The sequence below is a fragment of the Rhinolophus sinicus genome, linkage group LG10, assembly GCF_036562045.2.
Source record: "Rhinolophus sinicus isolate RSC01 linkage group LG10, ASM3656204v1, whole genome shotgun sequence".
In the NCBI taxonomy this organism is placed as follows: Eukaryota; Metazoa; Chordata; class Mammalia; order Chiroptera; family Rhinolophidae; genus Rhinolophus; species Rhinolophus sinicus.
The window spans coordinates 106,888,804-106,906,865 of NC_133759.1; the positions used below are offsets into that span (position 1 = coordinate 106,888,804).

The following is an 18,062-nucleotide window of genomic DNA, read 5'->3' on the forward strand; positions in this document are numbered from 1 at the left end:
GAACCTGTGTGTCAGGACTTTGTTCCCCACTCGCGTCACGAGTACCACACAGCGACGTAGGACTCTGCCAAGGGGTTAATGTCCCCTTGACTTTCAGTAAGAGACTGAAATGTGGCAACTGCACTTCCAGGCGCTTGTAACACCGAGTGACATGGATTGTTGCTGAAACTGCAAGTTGGTACAATTTAGGAGAGTAATTTGGCATAATTTATCGAAACAACAGAAACATCTCATTTCACCCAGTAATTCCACTTGGAGGAATTTATCCTAGAGATGTACTTTCACACGTGCACAAAGAGAAGTGGGGCCTCTCTCCCCAGGCGCAGGCCGAAGCTCGCCCCCCCCCCCTCAGCCCCAGGCCAGGGCTCCACCCGCCAGCCCCTCCGGATCAGTCAGCGAAGCCCTCTCCGTGTGGCTTGTTCACACCGCTTCACATTTGAGTCAATCGAAAGCAGGTGGGGAAGCCCTCGCAGCTGCAGCGTCTCGCACGCCTGCCCCTAACAGCGGCCCAAACCAGCTGCAACTTGGTTTTCTCCTTTTTTCGTTTCTTCAGAAAGGGAGGACGAGTGCCACCGCCAAGCTCAGTGACCACGGCCTTGAACTGCCGTGCGCAGCCCGCGGCCCGCGGCCTTGGGGGCGGGACTCGGGGTGGGGACGGGGCGGGGCTGGGGCGGGAGGGCGGGGCTGGGGCGGGAGGGGCGGGGCTGGGGCGGGAGGGGCGGGGCGGGGGCGGGAGGGGCGGGGCCTGCGGGGTGATGGCCAGGTTTGTCGCCACCGCCGCCGCCTCGGCAACAGGAACCGAGTCGCCGCTGCCACCGCCGCCTGGGTCGCCGGCCACCCGCGCGCTGGCTGCGCGGGGTCCGCAGCCATGGATGATTTCATCGTGATCTCGGACGACAGCGGCTCCGAGAGCTCCGAGGGGACCCGCTCGGGCCGGGCGCGGCGGCTCCGCCGGGCCCTGTCCCGGACCTCCGGCGCGCTGTCCCGCCGGACCGTGGTGAGTGAGCGAGCGGCTGCAGCCGCAGCGCCGCCTCCGCTCGGGCCGCGCAGCTTTGCGACCCTCGGCCCGGGCCGCTGTCCCCGGCGCCCCCTCCGCCTGCCCGGGGGCGCCTCACAGCAGCAGCCGCTTCCCGCCTTGCCGCCTTTCGGGCCACTCGGGCGGGGAAGAGCGCGGCGGGCCCCGGCGGGGGCGGCCAGGCCTCTGGCTGCGCGCTCAAGCCCGAGTGGGCCGAGGCTGGAGAGCCGCGGCGGAGCACATGGGCGAAGTCCGGGCGCGCCGGGGGTGGGGACCTCTAGAGCCCACAGCAGGCGGCGGGATCAGGCCGGGCCGCGGGCTTCCCCGGGCCTAGGGGTGCAGGGGCACGGAGGGGCTTGGGGGGAGCCCCCGACCTCGAGGCCGGGACGCGGGAGCGTGTAATTGTTTGGCTTGTGGTGGGTACAGATGTGTGCAGGGAGGTAACAGGAGCCTGGGCTGGGAGGAAGGGAGGGAATTGCGGGCCTGGGCCAGATGGTGGCCCTGCTCCAGGGCCTGGCGGCCGAGCGAGGGGCCCGATTTTGGAGTTCAGGAGGGTGAATTAGATCGCTTAGCAAACATTTACCAAGCTCTAAAGGAAGGGAAACATCTTGCACTAGTTCTTTTTCCCTTGGGCTCCAGGTCTTTGTCCTTGCTAAGATGGTAAATAAAACATCTATGGTCTCTGCCTTTCTAGAATCCTCCACAGATATTTATTGGGCCACTACACTGGGCCAGATGTTTCAGAGGCTGGGGGTACAGTGGAGAACACAACATGCGTGGTCCCGCTCATAGAAGGTGATACAGTCAACAAGTGGCTATTGAGTTCTCAAGGGGTGGGAGATGTACAGGCTTTCTATCAGAAGACTCTCCATCTCAGACTTCCGGTAGCCTTCCCAGCTTCCCAAAGCCATACCCCAGAAACAGAAGAATGGTCGTGCTTCCTTTATAGATCTGTAACATACCGTTAAAGGAAAACGCCTTTCTTCATATGCAAATATTCCTTCAAGACAAATCTAACTTCTGCTCCTCCAATCCCCTTCCCAGACAGTTTGGTCCCTAAGCCCCCACAGTGAGCCCCTTCTGTGCCCCAGGTATAGATCTAGTGGCCACTACAGAATGAATGGCGTGCAAAAGCAACTAACATATAGTGCTTTGTTGCCATGGCTCAAGCTAGAGAGGTTGTCAATAAACCTCAGTAAAGAATTTAGATGAGAGAAAAGATTTTCAAGGTAGAAGTGATTCAGCTTGGTAAGTGAATGGATGTACCTAGTGCTGTGACAGTGTTGTAAGACATAGTAGGTCCACAACAAATATTTGTTGGGCAAAAGAATGATTGTAGGAATGAATGGGGGAGAGTTCCGGTGGATGTTTGATGAGTGAAAGCGGGCACAAGAGTAGTCACAGACTTGGAGTGAAGGAGACGCTGAATTCAGTCTGGACCTACTGGATTTAAAGTGCTGATGGGAAATGTACATACGTGGGTGTGGCCAGTCCAGAGACATTGATCTCCAGAGAAAAGTCAGGACTGGGAGAGATTTGCTAATCACCGAAGTACAAAGCATCAAAGTCCTAATAGTGACAGTTCATCAAAGAGTACAGAGAGGGAAAAGGTGGAAGGAAAAAAGACTGCAGAAGAACTCACAGCTGCCTTTGCTCCTGGTTCCTCCTGTTTCCTACTGCCCCTTCTTTCAGTGCCCCTTGAACGTGGTCCTCCCTGCCTGCTTCCTTTGGTGCCAGCTGTTGTCCCTTTCCCCATATCCTACCTAGTCCAGCTTCCTTCTTCAAGAGCACAGATGTCATCCTTACCCCAGTCTGTGTGTCTGTGGTGGCCCTTCACCGTAAGTGGGTGCACTCTCAAACTGCTCCCCTCCTCATGACCACCCAACCAAAGCATTTTGATCTTGAGCCTTCTGAGTTGAAGAGAAATGAAGGCAAGTTGCAGAGAGTAGTACCCAATTTAAATCTTGCTTCCCCAGATATTTTTACTCTTTTCTAAGAAAAATCCAAGCTTTTCTCCTTTTATCTTTCTTACAAATTAGATAGGGTGATAGGATAACCATGTAAAAGTTCAGGGGCATTGAGAGACGTGGCTATATTGAGATATAATTTCATACCGTACATAAAATTCACCCATAAAATTCTGAGTTGTACAGCCATCACCACTATCTAATTTTAGAACATTTTCTTCACTCCAGAAAGAAACCCTGTATCCTCCAATAGGCTCTCTGGGTGTTTTTTTAGGTATACAATCATATCATTTGAAAAATAAAAATACTCCATTTTAAATTATAAAAAATATTTTTAAATTATAAACAGAGGAAATAGGGGCCGGCCCAGTGGCTCAGGCAGTTGGAGCTCCGTGCTCCTAACGCCGAAGGCTGCCGGTTCGATTCCCATATGGGCCAGTGGGCTCTCAACCACAGGTTGCCGGTTCGATTCCTCGACTCCTGCAAGGGATGGTGGGCTGCGCCCCCTGCAACTAACAATGGCAACTGGACCTGGAGCTGAGCTGCGCCCTCCACAACTAAGATTGAAAGGACAATTTGACTTGGAAAAAAGTCCTGGAAGTACACACTCTTCCCCAATAAAGTCCTGTTCCCCTTCCCCAATAAAATCTTGAATAAATAAATAAATAAACAAACAAACAAAGGAAATAATTCAGGCAATCAGTAAGAACTCACCCATGTCCATTCCCACTCTCCAGCGATACCTGTTTTTGTGTATTGTTCCAGAAGTTTTCTGTGTGTATACACAAAAATACATTAATGTCTAATTTTTTTCCCAGTTGAGTCTTACTTTTTTAACCACTTCATATATTTTCAACATTTAAAAAACTATTAGTATCCCATTCAAACTATTGTCCATTTGACTCACAATCATATTTCCAGCACATAACATGGTTCCTGGCACATGGTGAGTATTCCATAAATAAATGTTTTATCAGCTGCATCTTATCCAATATTTTTTAAAAATCACAATTTATTTAACAAGTCTCTTACTGAATTTAATTTTTCTTTTGTATTTCAGACTATGATGTGATGAACTCTCTTTCATGGTCATAAAAATATGTTTGTATGACAAGTTTCTTACGGTGGAATTTTGGAGTTAAAGAATAATATCTGTTTATAATTTTAATATCTACCGCTGTTGAGGATATAATGTCATTCTTTATGGGATCAATTGGAATTTTGTTTGGAATTTGTTCGATTTATAGATTAATTAGGGAAGAACCAATATTTTTTAAATTTTAAATGTTTTGTTATAAAAGTTCTATGAATAGACAATCTGAATAGATCTATATCTATTAAATAAATTTAATCAATAATTAATAACCTTCAAAATCAGAAAGCACAGGCCCAGATGGGTTCATTGGTGTGTTCTACTAAACATTTAAGGAAGAAATTATACCAATTCTCTACAGAAGATAGAAGCAGACTGAATACTTCCTAACTCATTCTGTGAAGCCATCGTTACCCCAATACCCTAAAATGAACCAAAGACATTACAAGATAACTACAGACCAATAACTCTCATTGAACATAGACGCAAAAATCCTCAACAGAATATTAGCAAATTGAATCCAACAATACATAAAAAGGATTATACACCACAACCAAGAGGAATTTATCCCAGGTATGCAAGGCTGGTTCAACATTTGAAAATCAATTAATGTGATCCATGACATCAACAGACTAAAAAAGAAAAATTACATGATCATATCAATGCAGAAAAAGCATTTGATAAAATCCAATCTCCATTCGTGGTTCAAACAATGAAAACAGCTCTCAGCAAACTAGGAATAGAGGGGGAACTTACTCAACTTGATAAAGATCAGCTAAGAAACTTGAAACTTTCCCACTAAGGTCAGGAATAAGTCAAGGATGTCCCATATCACCGTTTTTTCAACATTGTACTGGAAATCCTAGCTAATGAATGCTATGTAGAAAAAAAAAATCCAAAAGAATTGATAAAATAAACTCATGGAACTAATAAATGATAATAGCAAGATTGTAGGATGCAAGGAAAATTTATAAAAAGCAGTTACTTTCCTATATACCAGCAGTGAACAACTGGAATTTGAAATTAAAAACAGATTACCATTTATATTAGAACCTTAAAAAAATGAAATACTTAGGTGTAAAGTCTTACAAAATAGGTACAAGATCTGTATGAGGAAAACTACAAATCATGAGATCAAATAAGTAAATTAATGGAGAGATATTCCATGTTCATGGATAGGAAGACTCGATGTTGTCAAGGTGTCAGTTCTTATTAACTTGATCTATAGATTTAATGCAATGTCAATCAAAATCCTAGCATGTTATTTTGCAGATAGCAATAAACTGATTAAAGTTTATATGGAGAGGCAAAAGACCGAGAAATAGCCAACTCAATACTAAAGAAAAAGAACAAAGTTAGAGGACCGCCACTACCTGACTTCAATACTTACTACAGATTACAGTAATCGACTGTGGTATTGGTGAAAGAATAGACAAATAAATCAGTGCAACAAAATAGAAAGCCCAGAAATAGACCCGCATTAATATAGTCAACTGATCTTTGACAAAGAAGCAAAAGTAATACAAAAGAGCAAAGATAGTCTTTTCAACAAATGGTGCTGGAACAACAGAACATTCACATGCAAAGAAATGAATCTAGACACAGACCTTACACCCTTAACAAAAATTAACTCAAAAAGGATCATAGATTTAAATGTAGAATGTGAAACTATAAAACCCCAAGGAGATAACATAGGAGAATACCTAGATGACCTTAGCTATGGTGATGACTTTTTAGATACAAGACCAAAGACATGATCTATGAAAGAAAGAACTGATAAACTGGATTCCATTAAAATTAAAAACTTTTGCTCTGCCAAAGACAAAGTCAAGAGAATGAGAAGACAAGCCACAGACTGGGAGAAAATATTTGCAAAAGATACATCTGATAAAGGACAATTATTAAAAATATGCAAAGAACTCTTAAAACTCAACAATAAGAAAATGAACAACCCAATTAAAAAATGGACAAAAGACCTAAACAGACACCTCACCAAACAGGGTACACAGATGGCAAGTAATCATATGAAAAGATGTTCAACATCATATGTCATTATATAATTGCAAATTTAAACAATAATGAGATACTACTACTTTTGGATTTTAGAATAGCCAAAATCCAAAATACTGACAACACCAAATGCTGGGGAGGATGTGGAGCAACGGGAACTCTTAGTCATTGCTGGTGGGAATACAAAATGGTGCAGCCGCTCTGGAAGACAGTTTGGCACTTTCTTACAAAACTAAACATATTCTTACCATACAATCCAGCAATCATGCTCCTTAGTATTGACTCAGATGAACTGGAGCACCTGCACACAGATGTTTATGGCAGCTCTATCCATAATCGCCCAAACTTGGAAGCAACTAAGACATCCTTCAATAGGTGATGGACAAGGAAACTGTGGGACATGCAGACAGTGGAATATTCAGAGCTCAAAGGAAATGAACTATCGAGCCATAAAGACATGGAGGAAAGTTAAATGAATATTACAAAGTGAAATAAGCCAATCTGAAAAGGCTACACACGGTACAATTCCAACTATATGACATTCTGGAAAAGTAAAATCTATGGAGACAGTAAAAATGTCACTGGTTGCCAGAGCTTAGCGTGGAGGGAGAGCATAAAAGATGAAGCACAGGGGATGTTCCAGGCAGTGAAACTCTCTGTATGATGCTATAATGGGAGGTACAAGTCATCATACCTTTGTCCAAACCATAGACTGTCCACCACTGCAAACTTTGGACTTCGGGTAATGATGTGTCAGTCTAGGGCCATCCCATCAATGATAACAAATACACCACAGTGGTGTTGGGTGCTGATCTGAGGGACAGGGAGTATATGAAAACACTCTGTGGTTTCTGTTCAGTTTTACTGCGAACCTAAAACTGCTCTAAATGAAGTTTATTAATTAAAAAAAATTACATGTACCAGTCTGAAAAATTCAAATATTAGAGATTGGCATACAATGAAAATTAGGATAGCATTACTCCCCATCTCATTATTTTCCAGTTTTTCTGGTTTTTGTCACATTTTTTAAGTTAGTTATTTTTAATTTCAGCTTTATTGAGGTATAATTGACAAAATTATAAGATATCTAAACTGTACATGTACATTGTGGTGATTTGATATATATACATTGATATATATACATTGTGAAAAGATTCCTTCTATCTAGCTCACTAACAAAGTTTTTAGTTTTTAATCAAAGTTTCAAACAAACGAACTTTAGTGTCATTTTGTCACATTTTCTAAAAATCATCAACATTCTAAATGAAGAGATTAACGTAGGAAGAGTTGACCATGCTACAATACCGCTTTTAAAATTTTCTTCATGTAGGTCATGAAATTTTCCAGTAAGTTTGTTCCAGAGACTTTTTCTTTTATTAAAAGATATTTATTGAGAGCTATGACACATATGTGCGTGCGCATACACACACAGAGGAAAATGTATAAAGCATACATATAGTAGAGTGAATTAAGTTAAAGCCCATGTAACTGATGAGACAAGTAAAGTTGACCAGAGTGGGCTTGTGAGCTGGCAGGATGGGACCGGCAAGGAGTTAACAGGAGTGAGCTTGTGGGCTAACTGGAACGAGCTAAACCTTAACCGCTTGGCTCTGACTCCCCGGGCCAGCACTGCACCTGCAGGCTGCAAGTACCTTACATCATAGGCAGGAATAGAACAGTTCCCAATCCCAGCAGCAAACACCTGCAAGCTGACATCCATCATAGATGGGAACAGGACAGTTCCCAGGAGAAGACAATTATAATGGCAGCCCCTTTGCAAGCTGACAAGCACCCTACATCCTGGATGGAAAAATATAAAATCCCAACACTCCTCATCAGGGCAGCTGTCTCCATCAGACTCTGCTGTGGCAAAAGGAGTTTTGCCTATTCCAAACAGAACTCTCTCTTTTTGACTTTCAATAAATCTTTTCTTACTCTTGTAGAGTCTCGTGAATGCTTTCACGTTCTGCAAACGACCAGAAGTTAATTCTATGCCAATACAGTAACCATATTGCCAGTCTTCAATATGTTTCTTGGTTCAATATATATTCTACTGGCATACCCTGCTACCCTCCCATCTTCCAACTGCTTCCTGATTTCCACGGTAATCACTTGCTTCTCTCTGTAGTTTTACTGTGTGTGTGTGTGTGTGTGTGTGTGTGTGTGTGTGTGTGTGTCTAAATAACATAGTTTACTTTTGCCTACTTTGGAACTGTATATGAATGGAAGTTAAAAGAAAACACTGTTTCTCTACTCACACTCCTGACACCACCAAATGTGTAGGGAATTTTACCCACACCAACTAATTCTCCAACTCTCTGGACACCAACTGGGTGTACGACAATTTAATTCCATTCTGACACTACCTGGAGTTAGCACAGAACCCACAGGTAAAGGGCTCAATTCTACAAGATGCACGCCCCCACTTCAGATGCCAATCTCAAGTCATGGGTCCCCAAGTTACCCACACTTCTGTCCAACTTGGCTACAAATCAGGGGTTCCCACAACCCCCTTCCTGCAGTTCAATAATTTGCTATCATGGTTACAGAACTCAGGGAAGCACTTTAGTATTGCCAGTTTATTACAAAGGATGCAAATGAACCACCGGATGAAGAGGCACACAGAGCAAGGTCCAGAGGGTCCTGATAGCAGGAGCTTCTGTTCCCGTGGGATTTGGTGTACACCACCCTCCTGGCACACGGATGCATTCCCCAACACGGAAGCTCTCCAAACCCCATTGTTTAGGATTTTGATGACGGCTCCATGACACAGGTGTAATCGATTAAATCAGCAGCCTTTGATGATTAACCCGATTTCCAGCTCTGCTACCCTCCCCAGAGGCTGAGGGAATGGGGCTGAAAATTTTAACTCTGTACCATGGTTGGTTCCCCTGGCAACTGGCCTCAATTCTGAAGCTATCGAGGGACTTTCAGCCATCAGTCTTGTCAGTAACAAACTCATGTGGTTGAAAGGGGCTTATTATGAATAACAAAATATGTGCCTCTTACCCTATCAGGAAAGTACATGGGTTTTAGGAATTCTGTGCCAGGAAGCCGGGACAAAGACCAAATATATATTTATTATATTGCAATATTACAGAATCATGTTGTCTGTTATTCTCTATTATCTTTCTTTTTACCCCAATATTTATAAAATTAACCAGTTTTATTTTTTCTAACCTTTATGCTTTTTATATCTTTTTCTTATTTTTCCTGCTCTGCATGTACAATGCTGGTACGACTCTGGCTGGATACAATAAGCAATAGCAGACATCTTTGCTGTGCTCCTGACTTTAAAGGGAATGTTTTCAGCATTTCCCTGTAACATTTGTTACATGTAATTTGTAGATAACTTTTATGGATTAAGGAAGTTATCTTCCATTTCTACTTTGAGATTTTTTTTTTAAGAATGGATAATGAATGTTATCAACTGCTTTTTATGACCTCTTCAGAGGAGCATATGATTTTCTCCTTTATATGGTGAATTACATTAATTGATTTTTTAAAACTGTTAAAAAACAGTCTTGATTCCTAGAATAAACTCATCTTGATGATGCTGGATTTAGTTTAATAGTACTATTTTTAAGCACTTTTACATGTTCCTAAATGACATTGACTTATGTTATTTCTTTCTTGTTCTTTTAGATTTTGGATTAAGTTTATGCTAGCTCATAATATGAGTTGGAGGTATCCTCTTATTTTTTATACTTGTAAATAGCTTGTATAAAATTAGAATCATTTATTTCCTTGAATTTTTAGCAGAACTTTTAAAATCACCTGGGTCTGGCATTTTTGTGAAGGAAAAAAATTAACTACTGATTTCATTTCTTTATTGGTTAAAGGACTATTTTGATTTTCTCTTTCTTCGTGAGTCAACTTAAAAATACCTTTTTATTATGGAAAATTTCAAACACGAAAAAATAGAGCAAATCATATAATGATTCCCCATATACCTAGCACCCAGTTTCTTAAGTCAATTTTGCCAAGCTTTATGTTTTCAGGAATTTATTTCATCTAAGTTCCCAAGTTTTTTGACATAAAGTTATTCATAATATATCTTTTTTACTTTGAAAACATCTGTAATTTTGTCCCTTTTTGTTCTTGATATTAGTTATTTGTGCCTTCTCTTTGTTTTCTTAATTTTCTTGTCAAATGTTTGACAATATTAATAGTCTTTTGAAAGAACAAAACTTTGGCATTGCTGCTCATCTCTGCTGTTTTCTGTTTCATTCATTTCTGTTATTATTTCCTCCCTTCTGTTTTCTTTGTGCTTGTTTTTTTCCCCCTGTTGTCTAAAGATGCATGCTTAGTACATTAATTTCCTTTCATTCTTTTGTAATTAAGTGTCTAAGTCTCTAAATTTTCTAATAAATTGCTGCATGTCACATGTTTTAATGCCTAGTATTTTTGTTATTGTTCAGATCTAAAATTTTTATAATTTCTATGATTTCTTCTTTGATCTGTAAGTTATTTGGTCATACTTCTTCATTTGTGGTTGTGTGAAGTTTTCCCTAATTATTTTTTTGTATTGATTTCTAACCTATTAGTTACTATGTTGGTTTGACTAATGTTAACCTTTTCACGTTGACTAAGATGTACTTTGACTCCTAGTATGTGGTTAATTTTTGTAAATGTTTCATGTAATTGTGAATAATAATTCTGAGTCCTTTAGGTGAAGCTTGTTAAAAGTGTTCAAGTCTTTTGTATCCTTAATAATTTTTGTTTTCATAATCTACCAACCAAGACAGACTTATAAAAATTTCTCATAATGACTGTATTTATTTCTTTTCCTCCTTTTACTTTTATCTATTTTTGCTGTATGGAGACTATTTATTAGACATACAGTTCTTAAATTATTATATCTTGATTAAATACATCTTCTGTTGTGCAGTGGCCCCTCTTTATCGCTAGTAACACTATTTTCATTGAAGTCTATTTTGTCTCAGATTAGCATAGCGACACTGGCTGTATTTTAGTGGGTTTTTCCTTGTTATATCTTCTCCCATGTTTTTGCATTTATGTATCACTTCTAGCTTTTATTAGGTTGGTTGATCAGAGTATCCAGTTAGTCCTTATGATCAAAAATGGAACTCATTTTTTTAAAAGAATACTGGAATTGATTTGCTAATATTTTATAGATGACAGTGGTATTCACATTCATGAGTGATACTGGTTAATAATTAGGATGACATTATTTATTATACACACTGAACAATTTTCACAGTGAAAGGGAGTGCTGATAATAATTACACTAGGACAAGAGGCATAAACCAGAACCATCCAGGGCAAACAAGGATTACCCTATCAATTTTTCTTTTCTTTCAATCACATTTTATGTATTATGTGAGGTTTGCAAAACGAAACAGGAAGCTTATGTGCATTTTTACAATTATCTTGAATAGGATAAATAATATTATATGTTTCTCTTAAGTTTTGTAGAATTTGTTTTGAAGAAACCCTCTGTACACAAGAAGTAGATAACAGTCATTGTTTCCTGGGGAGGGTGACTGGGGTCAGAGGGAAATTGTTTACCTTCTACCTTTTGCTCTTTCTAATTTTTTAAACCCTATATTAGTTTTTATTAAAAATAATAAATGAATATAAATTTAGAATATTTAGGCTTAGTGGGATTTTTTTGTTTTGTTTTGTTTCTTTGAGGTAGATCTTTGATTTGAGTTTTAATTTCTTCTGGGATTATTGGTCTACCAGCCTTTCTGTTATTTCTATTATTTCTTGAATAAGTTTGGTAGTTTGTTATTCTCCATAATTACTTATTTATTCTAGATTTTTAAATATTTCATATAAAAATTACTATTTGTTTATTTTTATTGAGATAATTAGAGATTCATATGCAGTTGTAAGAAATAATACAGAGCAACCCCTTGTCCACTTTGCCTAGTTTCCTCCAATGGTAACATTTTGCAAAACTGTAGTGTAACATCCATCATGGATATTGACATTGATACAATCTGCTTATATTACTCAGATTTCCCAGTTTTACTTGCATTCATTGGAGCATTTGTGTGTATTAAGTTCTATAGTTGTATCACTGTGTAAGTTTATCTACTACCACAATCAAAATACTGAACAGATCCAATACCATAAGGATTCGTCATCTTGCTTTTTATAATCACACCCACTTCCTCCCACTGCCACCATCATCCCACCTGCATCCCTAACTCCTGGCAACCACTAATCTGGCCTTCATTAAATGGTATAATGTAGTATGTTACCTTTAGGGATTGGCTTTTTTATTCAGTGTGTTTCCTGAACGATTCATCCAAGTTGTGTGTATCAGTAGTTTGTTCCTTTTTTGTTGACTAGTATTATATGGATGTACCACAGTCTGTTTAACCATTCACCCTTGGAAGGACATCTGGGATGATTCCAGCTTTTGGCTGTTACAAATAAAGCTGCTGTGAACATTCGTGTACACTTTTTTTGGTGAATATTTTTCTAGCATAAATACCCAGGACTGTGATTGCTAGGGCCTATGGTGGTTGTACATTTAGTTTTTAAGAAACTGCGGAACTTTTGTAGAGTGGCTGTACCATTTTACAGTCCCACTGGCAATATGTGAGTGATCCAGTTTCTCTGCATCCTCACCAGCATTTGGTATTAATAGTATTTTTATTTTATTTTAGTTATTTTGATACGTTTAGTGATATTTTGGTTTTAATTTGCATTTCCCTAATGGCTAATAATGTTGAACATCTTTCCATGTATTTATTTGTCATCTATCTATCTTCTTCAGTGAAAGATCTGTTCATATCTTTTACCCATTTTCTAACTAAACTTTTTTTGTTTGTTTGTTTTTATGAGAGTTTTTTTATATATTCTACTTACTAGTCCTTTGTTGGATATGTGGCTTGCAAATATTTTCTCCCAGTCTATAGTATGTCTTTTCATCCTCTTTACATAGGCTTTCACAAAGTAAAAGTTGTTAATTTTGATTAGGTCTTACTTATTCATTTTTTTTCTTTTATAGATAGTGCTTTGGGTGTTATCTAAAAACTCTTTGCCTGGCCCTAGAGCCCAAAGATTTTTCTCCTATTTTTTTCTACAAGTTTCATAGTTTTACATTTTATATTAAGTCTATAATCTGTTTTGAGTTAATTTTGGCATGAGGTATGAAATTTATGTCAAGGGTCATATTTTTTGCCTGTGGATGTCCAATTGCTCCAGTACCCTTTGAATTACTATTCATTTTGTGTTCAAATTGCCTCAGTTTTGGCCAGTGGAAGCCCCTTTTTGCTGGCTTCTGCTCTAGGGTAATTGTGAATAGGCACTATGTCTGTCTTATTGGCTCACTTTGGAAACAAATCCCCAAGTAAGAGGCACCTATACCGTACTTACTATCTTAATATCGTGAGTGAGTTAAGCTTGACTTGCGTGAGATTTCTGTAACTGCAGTGATGAAGGGGAAGTCTCCTGCTCTAGAATCCGTTGGACTCTGATTTCTAATGCAATTTTTAAATTTCCAAAGTTCCAAAGATTGGTCCTATTTATTTAGAAACAAGATCAGTTTCTCTTAGCCTGGGGGTTAGGGGGTATCACTGTTCTCCTTCTTCTTAGTACATCATTAAGCCAAGAACTACCTTAAAACTTTGAAAAGACAGTTGGCACTCCACCCAACAACTGCAGAGTTTCAAAATACATGAAGAAAAATCTAAGTGAACCACAGGGGGAAATAGTCAAAGCCACAGTCATAGGTGGACACTTTAATATGCTTTTCTCAGTAATTGATAGCACAACTGGATTCCCCCCAAAGTATAAGAAGTCAAAGATCTGAAAGGTACTATCAACGAACAAGACCTAATTGTCACGTACAGAGCTGTATCCAACAACGGCAGAATACACATTGTTTTTCAAGTGCTCAAGAAACATTCAGCAAAGGTAGCTCATGTGTTAGGATACAAGACAAGTCTCAATGTATGTTAAAAGACTGAACTCTTACAGTTTGTTTTCTGACCATAATGAAAGTAAATATGAGCTACATGGTAATAACATGATTACATATTAAACACTGTGGAATGAAGTAAAGCAGTACTTACAGAGAAATTTTTAGAATGTTAGAAAAGAAAGGGGTCAAAAATCAATTATCTAAGCTTTCCCAACAGGAAGCTGGCAAAAGAAGGCTCTAAACTACAGTATAGAGCGGGTGGGAATAGTACCCAAGTCATTTTATGAGGCCAGTTTTATTCTGATAGTAAAACCAGTAAAAGACATAAGAATAGAAAACTACAAACTAATATCCCTCATGAACATGCAAAAATTCTTAATAAAATATTGATACATTAACCCCAATAATACAGAAAAAGAATAATACGTCATAACCAAGTGGAGTTTCCCTCGGGATTAATTTAACATTAGAAAATGAGTATAATTTTTGATAGTAATAGGACAAAGAAAAAATCATATGATCATCTCTGTTGTGCAGAAGAAGCATTTGACAAAAGTAACAACCAGTCCCAATTAAAATTCAGAAAAGTAGAGACAGAAGGGAACTTCTTCAGCCTGATATGGGGCATCTATGAAAACCCCACAGCTAACATTATACTTAATGATGAAAGTCTGAGATTCTTTCCTCTAAGTTCAAGAACAAGGCAAGAATGTCTGCTTTCAGCGCTTCTGTTGAGAATTACCCTGGATGCCTCAGCCATTGCAAACGGGCAAGAAAAAGAAATAAAAGGCATACAGATTGGAAAAGAAGAAGTAAAACTTCTTTATTTGCAGACAACATGACTGTTTCCATGAAAAACCCTACGGGATCTACAAAAATAGTCACTGGTGCAATTAAGGGAACTTGGCAAGGTCGGAGGATACAAGGATGACATACATAAATCAATAGTATTTCTGCCTACTAGTAATCAACAATTGGAAAATGACACATTTCCGTTTTCAATATAATCAAAGCGCATTCAATGCTTTGGGATAAAGAACGAGGTTCGTACAGAGGCAGTGGGGATATGAGAGGAAATGATTAAATCTGTGACAAGAAGTGACCTGCAGGGATTTCACGCACTGTGACATCTGTGTTGAGTGTTGAAACACAAGAAACTTCCCAACACTCAAGGGGATAATCGTCATTCGGAGCAAAAGAAAGAACAAGCAAACGCAGATGAGGACACAGGTACTGGAGACAGTGTAGCCCCCTTGCCTTTCAGCAGCTGGGGATGAAAGAGGAGGTGAACTCAGACCCTCTGTGGCCTTGCAACTCTTCATGTTGAGCTCAGCGAGCGGTAGAGAGCCACCAAAGGCAGTGATGCCGTCTGGCTGCTTCACCAAGAAACGCCTGTTCCAGGATGAGGTGCATGCCGATTCTCACGAGCCACCCACAATCCTGCGCCCTGCTTTGGTGGTGTTGATGGTGGTGACCATCACATCTCTTAAGACTAATAGCATGGTAGCTGTGGTAGGGAGCCCCGCGACTGGTACCCCGCTTCCTAGTGGCCAGGCACCCAACTAGGTGAGGAGACACCGGGAAGGGAGAGCAAGATTGTGTTCCAGGCTCAAGGCACAGAGGTTGAGTGCAGTGCCTCTGGCTGGCATCATCTGGCTCTGTGAGCTGCCTAATCATTTGCCAAGGAATGGGCGGTGACGATAGGAGGTTTTCCAGTAATTCATCTACTTAGGGCTCAGACGTACATTGCTGATTTTATAATCCTTATTCTATTATTATCCTCCATATCTGACTACAGGCTATATTATTGAATGAAGTTGTACATTCCTGGGCTCTAACAGGGAAAGAAGGAACCAGACCTGGGTTTGCATGTTTGTCTCTGCTACTTAGCTGTATAATCCTTAGGTAAATAACTATGTCCTGAACTCCAGTTTCCCATCTATAGAGTGGAGATGACAATGTTTACCTGATAGGGTCATTCTGAAAACTACAGATATGTGAAAGCACTCAAAGTGCTCTTAGCACATAGTAGGTTCTCTTATATTAGCTTCCCTTCTGTAGCTCCCGTTGTAGGTTATTCTATGTATTTGTTTTGCCAAACAAAGGTTGCTTTTTACTTTATGACTTAAGGTTGAAATCTTCTCTACCACTCCCTGTCCACCTTGGATCTGAAAACATTTTCCACTATGCCCTCAGTGGTGTGCATGTGGCATCTGGATATTTTAAGAGGGTGTGGAAATTGACAATGTTTATGTTATACAAGATGTACAAATGGTCAGTGAAGTGAAAAAGTAAAATATGCCTGTCCTTAAAAGCTAAGATTTAAGTCTTCTTAGGTAAAGCTGAGATTCCCTATTAACGCTTTATCTTCTCCCAACCCTTCCACAGGACTTCATTGACTTAACGAGAGAAACCAGACCGAGAGCAAAGGATCGCAATGGACTTTGTGTAATTGACCTGACAAGGACTGAGGATGACAATAGACCTATTGCCACTCTTGACTTGACTCTAGAAGCTGTTGCTCCTTCCCAGAAGGAGCCAACCAGTCTTCAAACATGTGCCAGCCTCTCCAGCAAAGAGGTGATGGAAGGGCGGGTGGACAGAAGCTCCCGGCCCACAGCTCGGAGAATCATTCACAGTGATCCTGTGGATTTGGACCTTTTGGAAGAAACCATATTTGAAGCTCCCCAACCCCCTACATCCATCAGTGGGGACTCTGTTTATCCAAACTGTAGCTCACTCTGTGAGCCAAACTGTAGCTCAACCACATTCAAAGGTGACCTCGGCTTCTTGGCCAGCCTACAGCTATCTTCAGATGTTCACTGCCTCTCCCCAACAAGCAATAATGGTAGCAGCAGCAATCGAAGGGCACCCTTGCCATGCCCACAGCAAGACGTGCCTTGCCCACTGCGAGCCTTGCCATGCCCACCACGAGCCTCCTCATGCCCACCACGGGCCTCCTCGTGCCCACCACGGGCCTTGTCATGCCCATCACAAACCGTGCAGTGCCCGCTACAAGCTTTGCCTCACCTGCCTCAAGAAGTGCCATGCCCTCCTCCAGATGTGCCACGCCCTCAGCAAGACATGCCAAACCCACCTCAAGACTCATCATGGCGTCCTCAGTACTCGCCAAGGCCACCTCAAGACTCACTCTGCCCACCTCTGGGCCTACCTCAAGATGTACCAGGCCCACCTCAAAACGTGTCATATCCACAAGATGTGGCGCATTTGCAAGACATGTCACAGTCACAGGGAGACATGTCACAGTCAGCTGAAGACGTGTCACAAGCTCCAGGAAACATGTCACAGTCACCAGGAGACATGTCACGGTTACCAGGAGACGTGCCTCAGTCACCAAAAGACATGCCTCAGTCATCGGGAGATGTGCCTCAGCCACCAAGAGACATGCCACAACCACCAAGAAATGCGCCACAGTCACCAAGAGATGCACCACGGTCACCTAGAGAAGTCCCACACTTACCAAGAGAAACGCTGCGATCACCTGGAGACAGGCCTCACGTGCCGGAGGATATGCCACACTCACTTGGAAACTTGCTTCTCTTACCACAAGACAGGCCTGATTCTCTCCAAAATGATACTGAGACCCCTGACCCTCCTATGGATGTCTCAGTTCCACCCTCTCCACGCTGCGTGCCCAGCCCACCGTCTCCACAGTCGGAAACTTCCTTAGAGAAAGTTCCGTGGCTCTCTGCCACAGATACGCCAGCCAGAAAAGAGATATCCCTGTCAGAGCCTGCCATCCCCGGGTCTGGCCAGGTGCACGCCCGAGCCCCAGAAGGTCCCCATGGTCTGTACAACAAACCGTGCCTGCATAGACTGAAGTACTTCTTACGACCTCCGGTGCATCACCTCTTCTTCCAGACACTAGTTCCCGATAAAGACATAAGAGAGGTGAGCCAATCTGTCTTCTCCTGGGGATTAGAGGTCCTTTGTACAGGCCTAGCATAAGGTTAGTATGCTAGAAGGAGTCCGCACGTGAGAAAACAGGTCCAGTGTAAACTTGACCTTTTTATCTTTCCCCGACTTGTGGAACCATTCAGTGTTGAGTCAGAT

At 41.1% G+C, this 18,062-nt stretch overlaps 1 protein-coding gene and 1 long non-coding RNA gene across 6 annotated transcripts in view; one reads left to right on the forward strand and one right to left on the reverse strand.

Annotated features, from left to right (window-relative positions):
- Positions 1-741: 741 nt before the first annotated feature.
- The window catches only part of SIMC1 (SUMO interacting motifs containing 1), a 46,225-nt gene continuing 28,904 nt past the window's right edge, over positions 742-18,062 (forward strand). For 2 of the 4 annotated variants that reach the window (XM_019716475.2, XM_074313913.1), the window contains exons 1-2: positions 742-997; positions 16,377-17,900. In XM_019716475.2, the coding sequence (XP_019572034.2) occupies positions 869-997; positions 16,377-17,900 (1,653 nt within the window). In that variant the 5' untranslated portion in view covers positions 742-868. Of the gene's footprint in view, positions 998-4,042; positions 8,190-16,376; positions 17,901-18,062 lie in introns of all 4 variants that reach the window. The other 2 variants (XM_074313912.1, XM_074313914.1) reach the window with 2 other exon arrangements.
- The window catches only part of LOC141567314 (uncharacterized), a 32,809-nt gene continuing 15,750 nt past the window's right edge, over positions 1,004-18,062 (reverse strand). For both annotated transcript variants that reach the window (XR_012489891.1, XR_012489890.1), the window contains one exon: positions 1,004-3,754. This is a non-coding gene — a long non-coding RNA (uncharacterized LOC141567314). The remainder of the gene's footprint in view (positions 3,755-18,062) is intronic.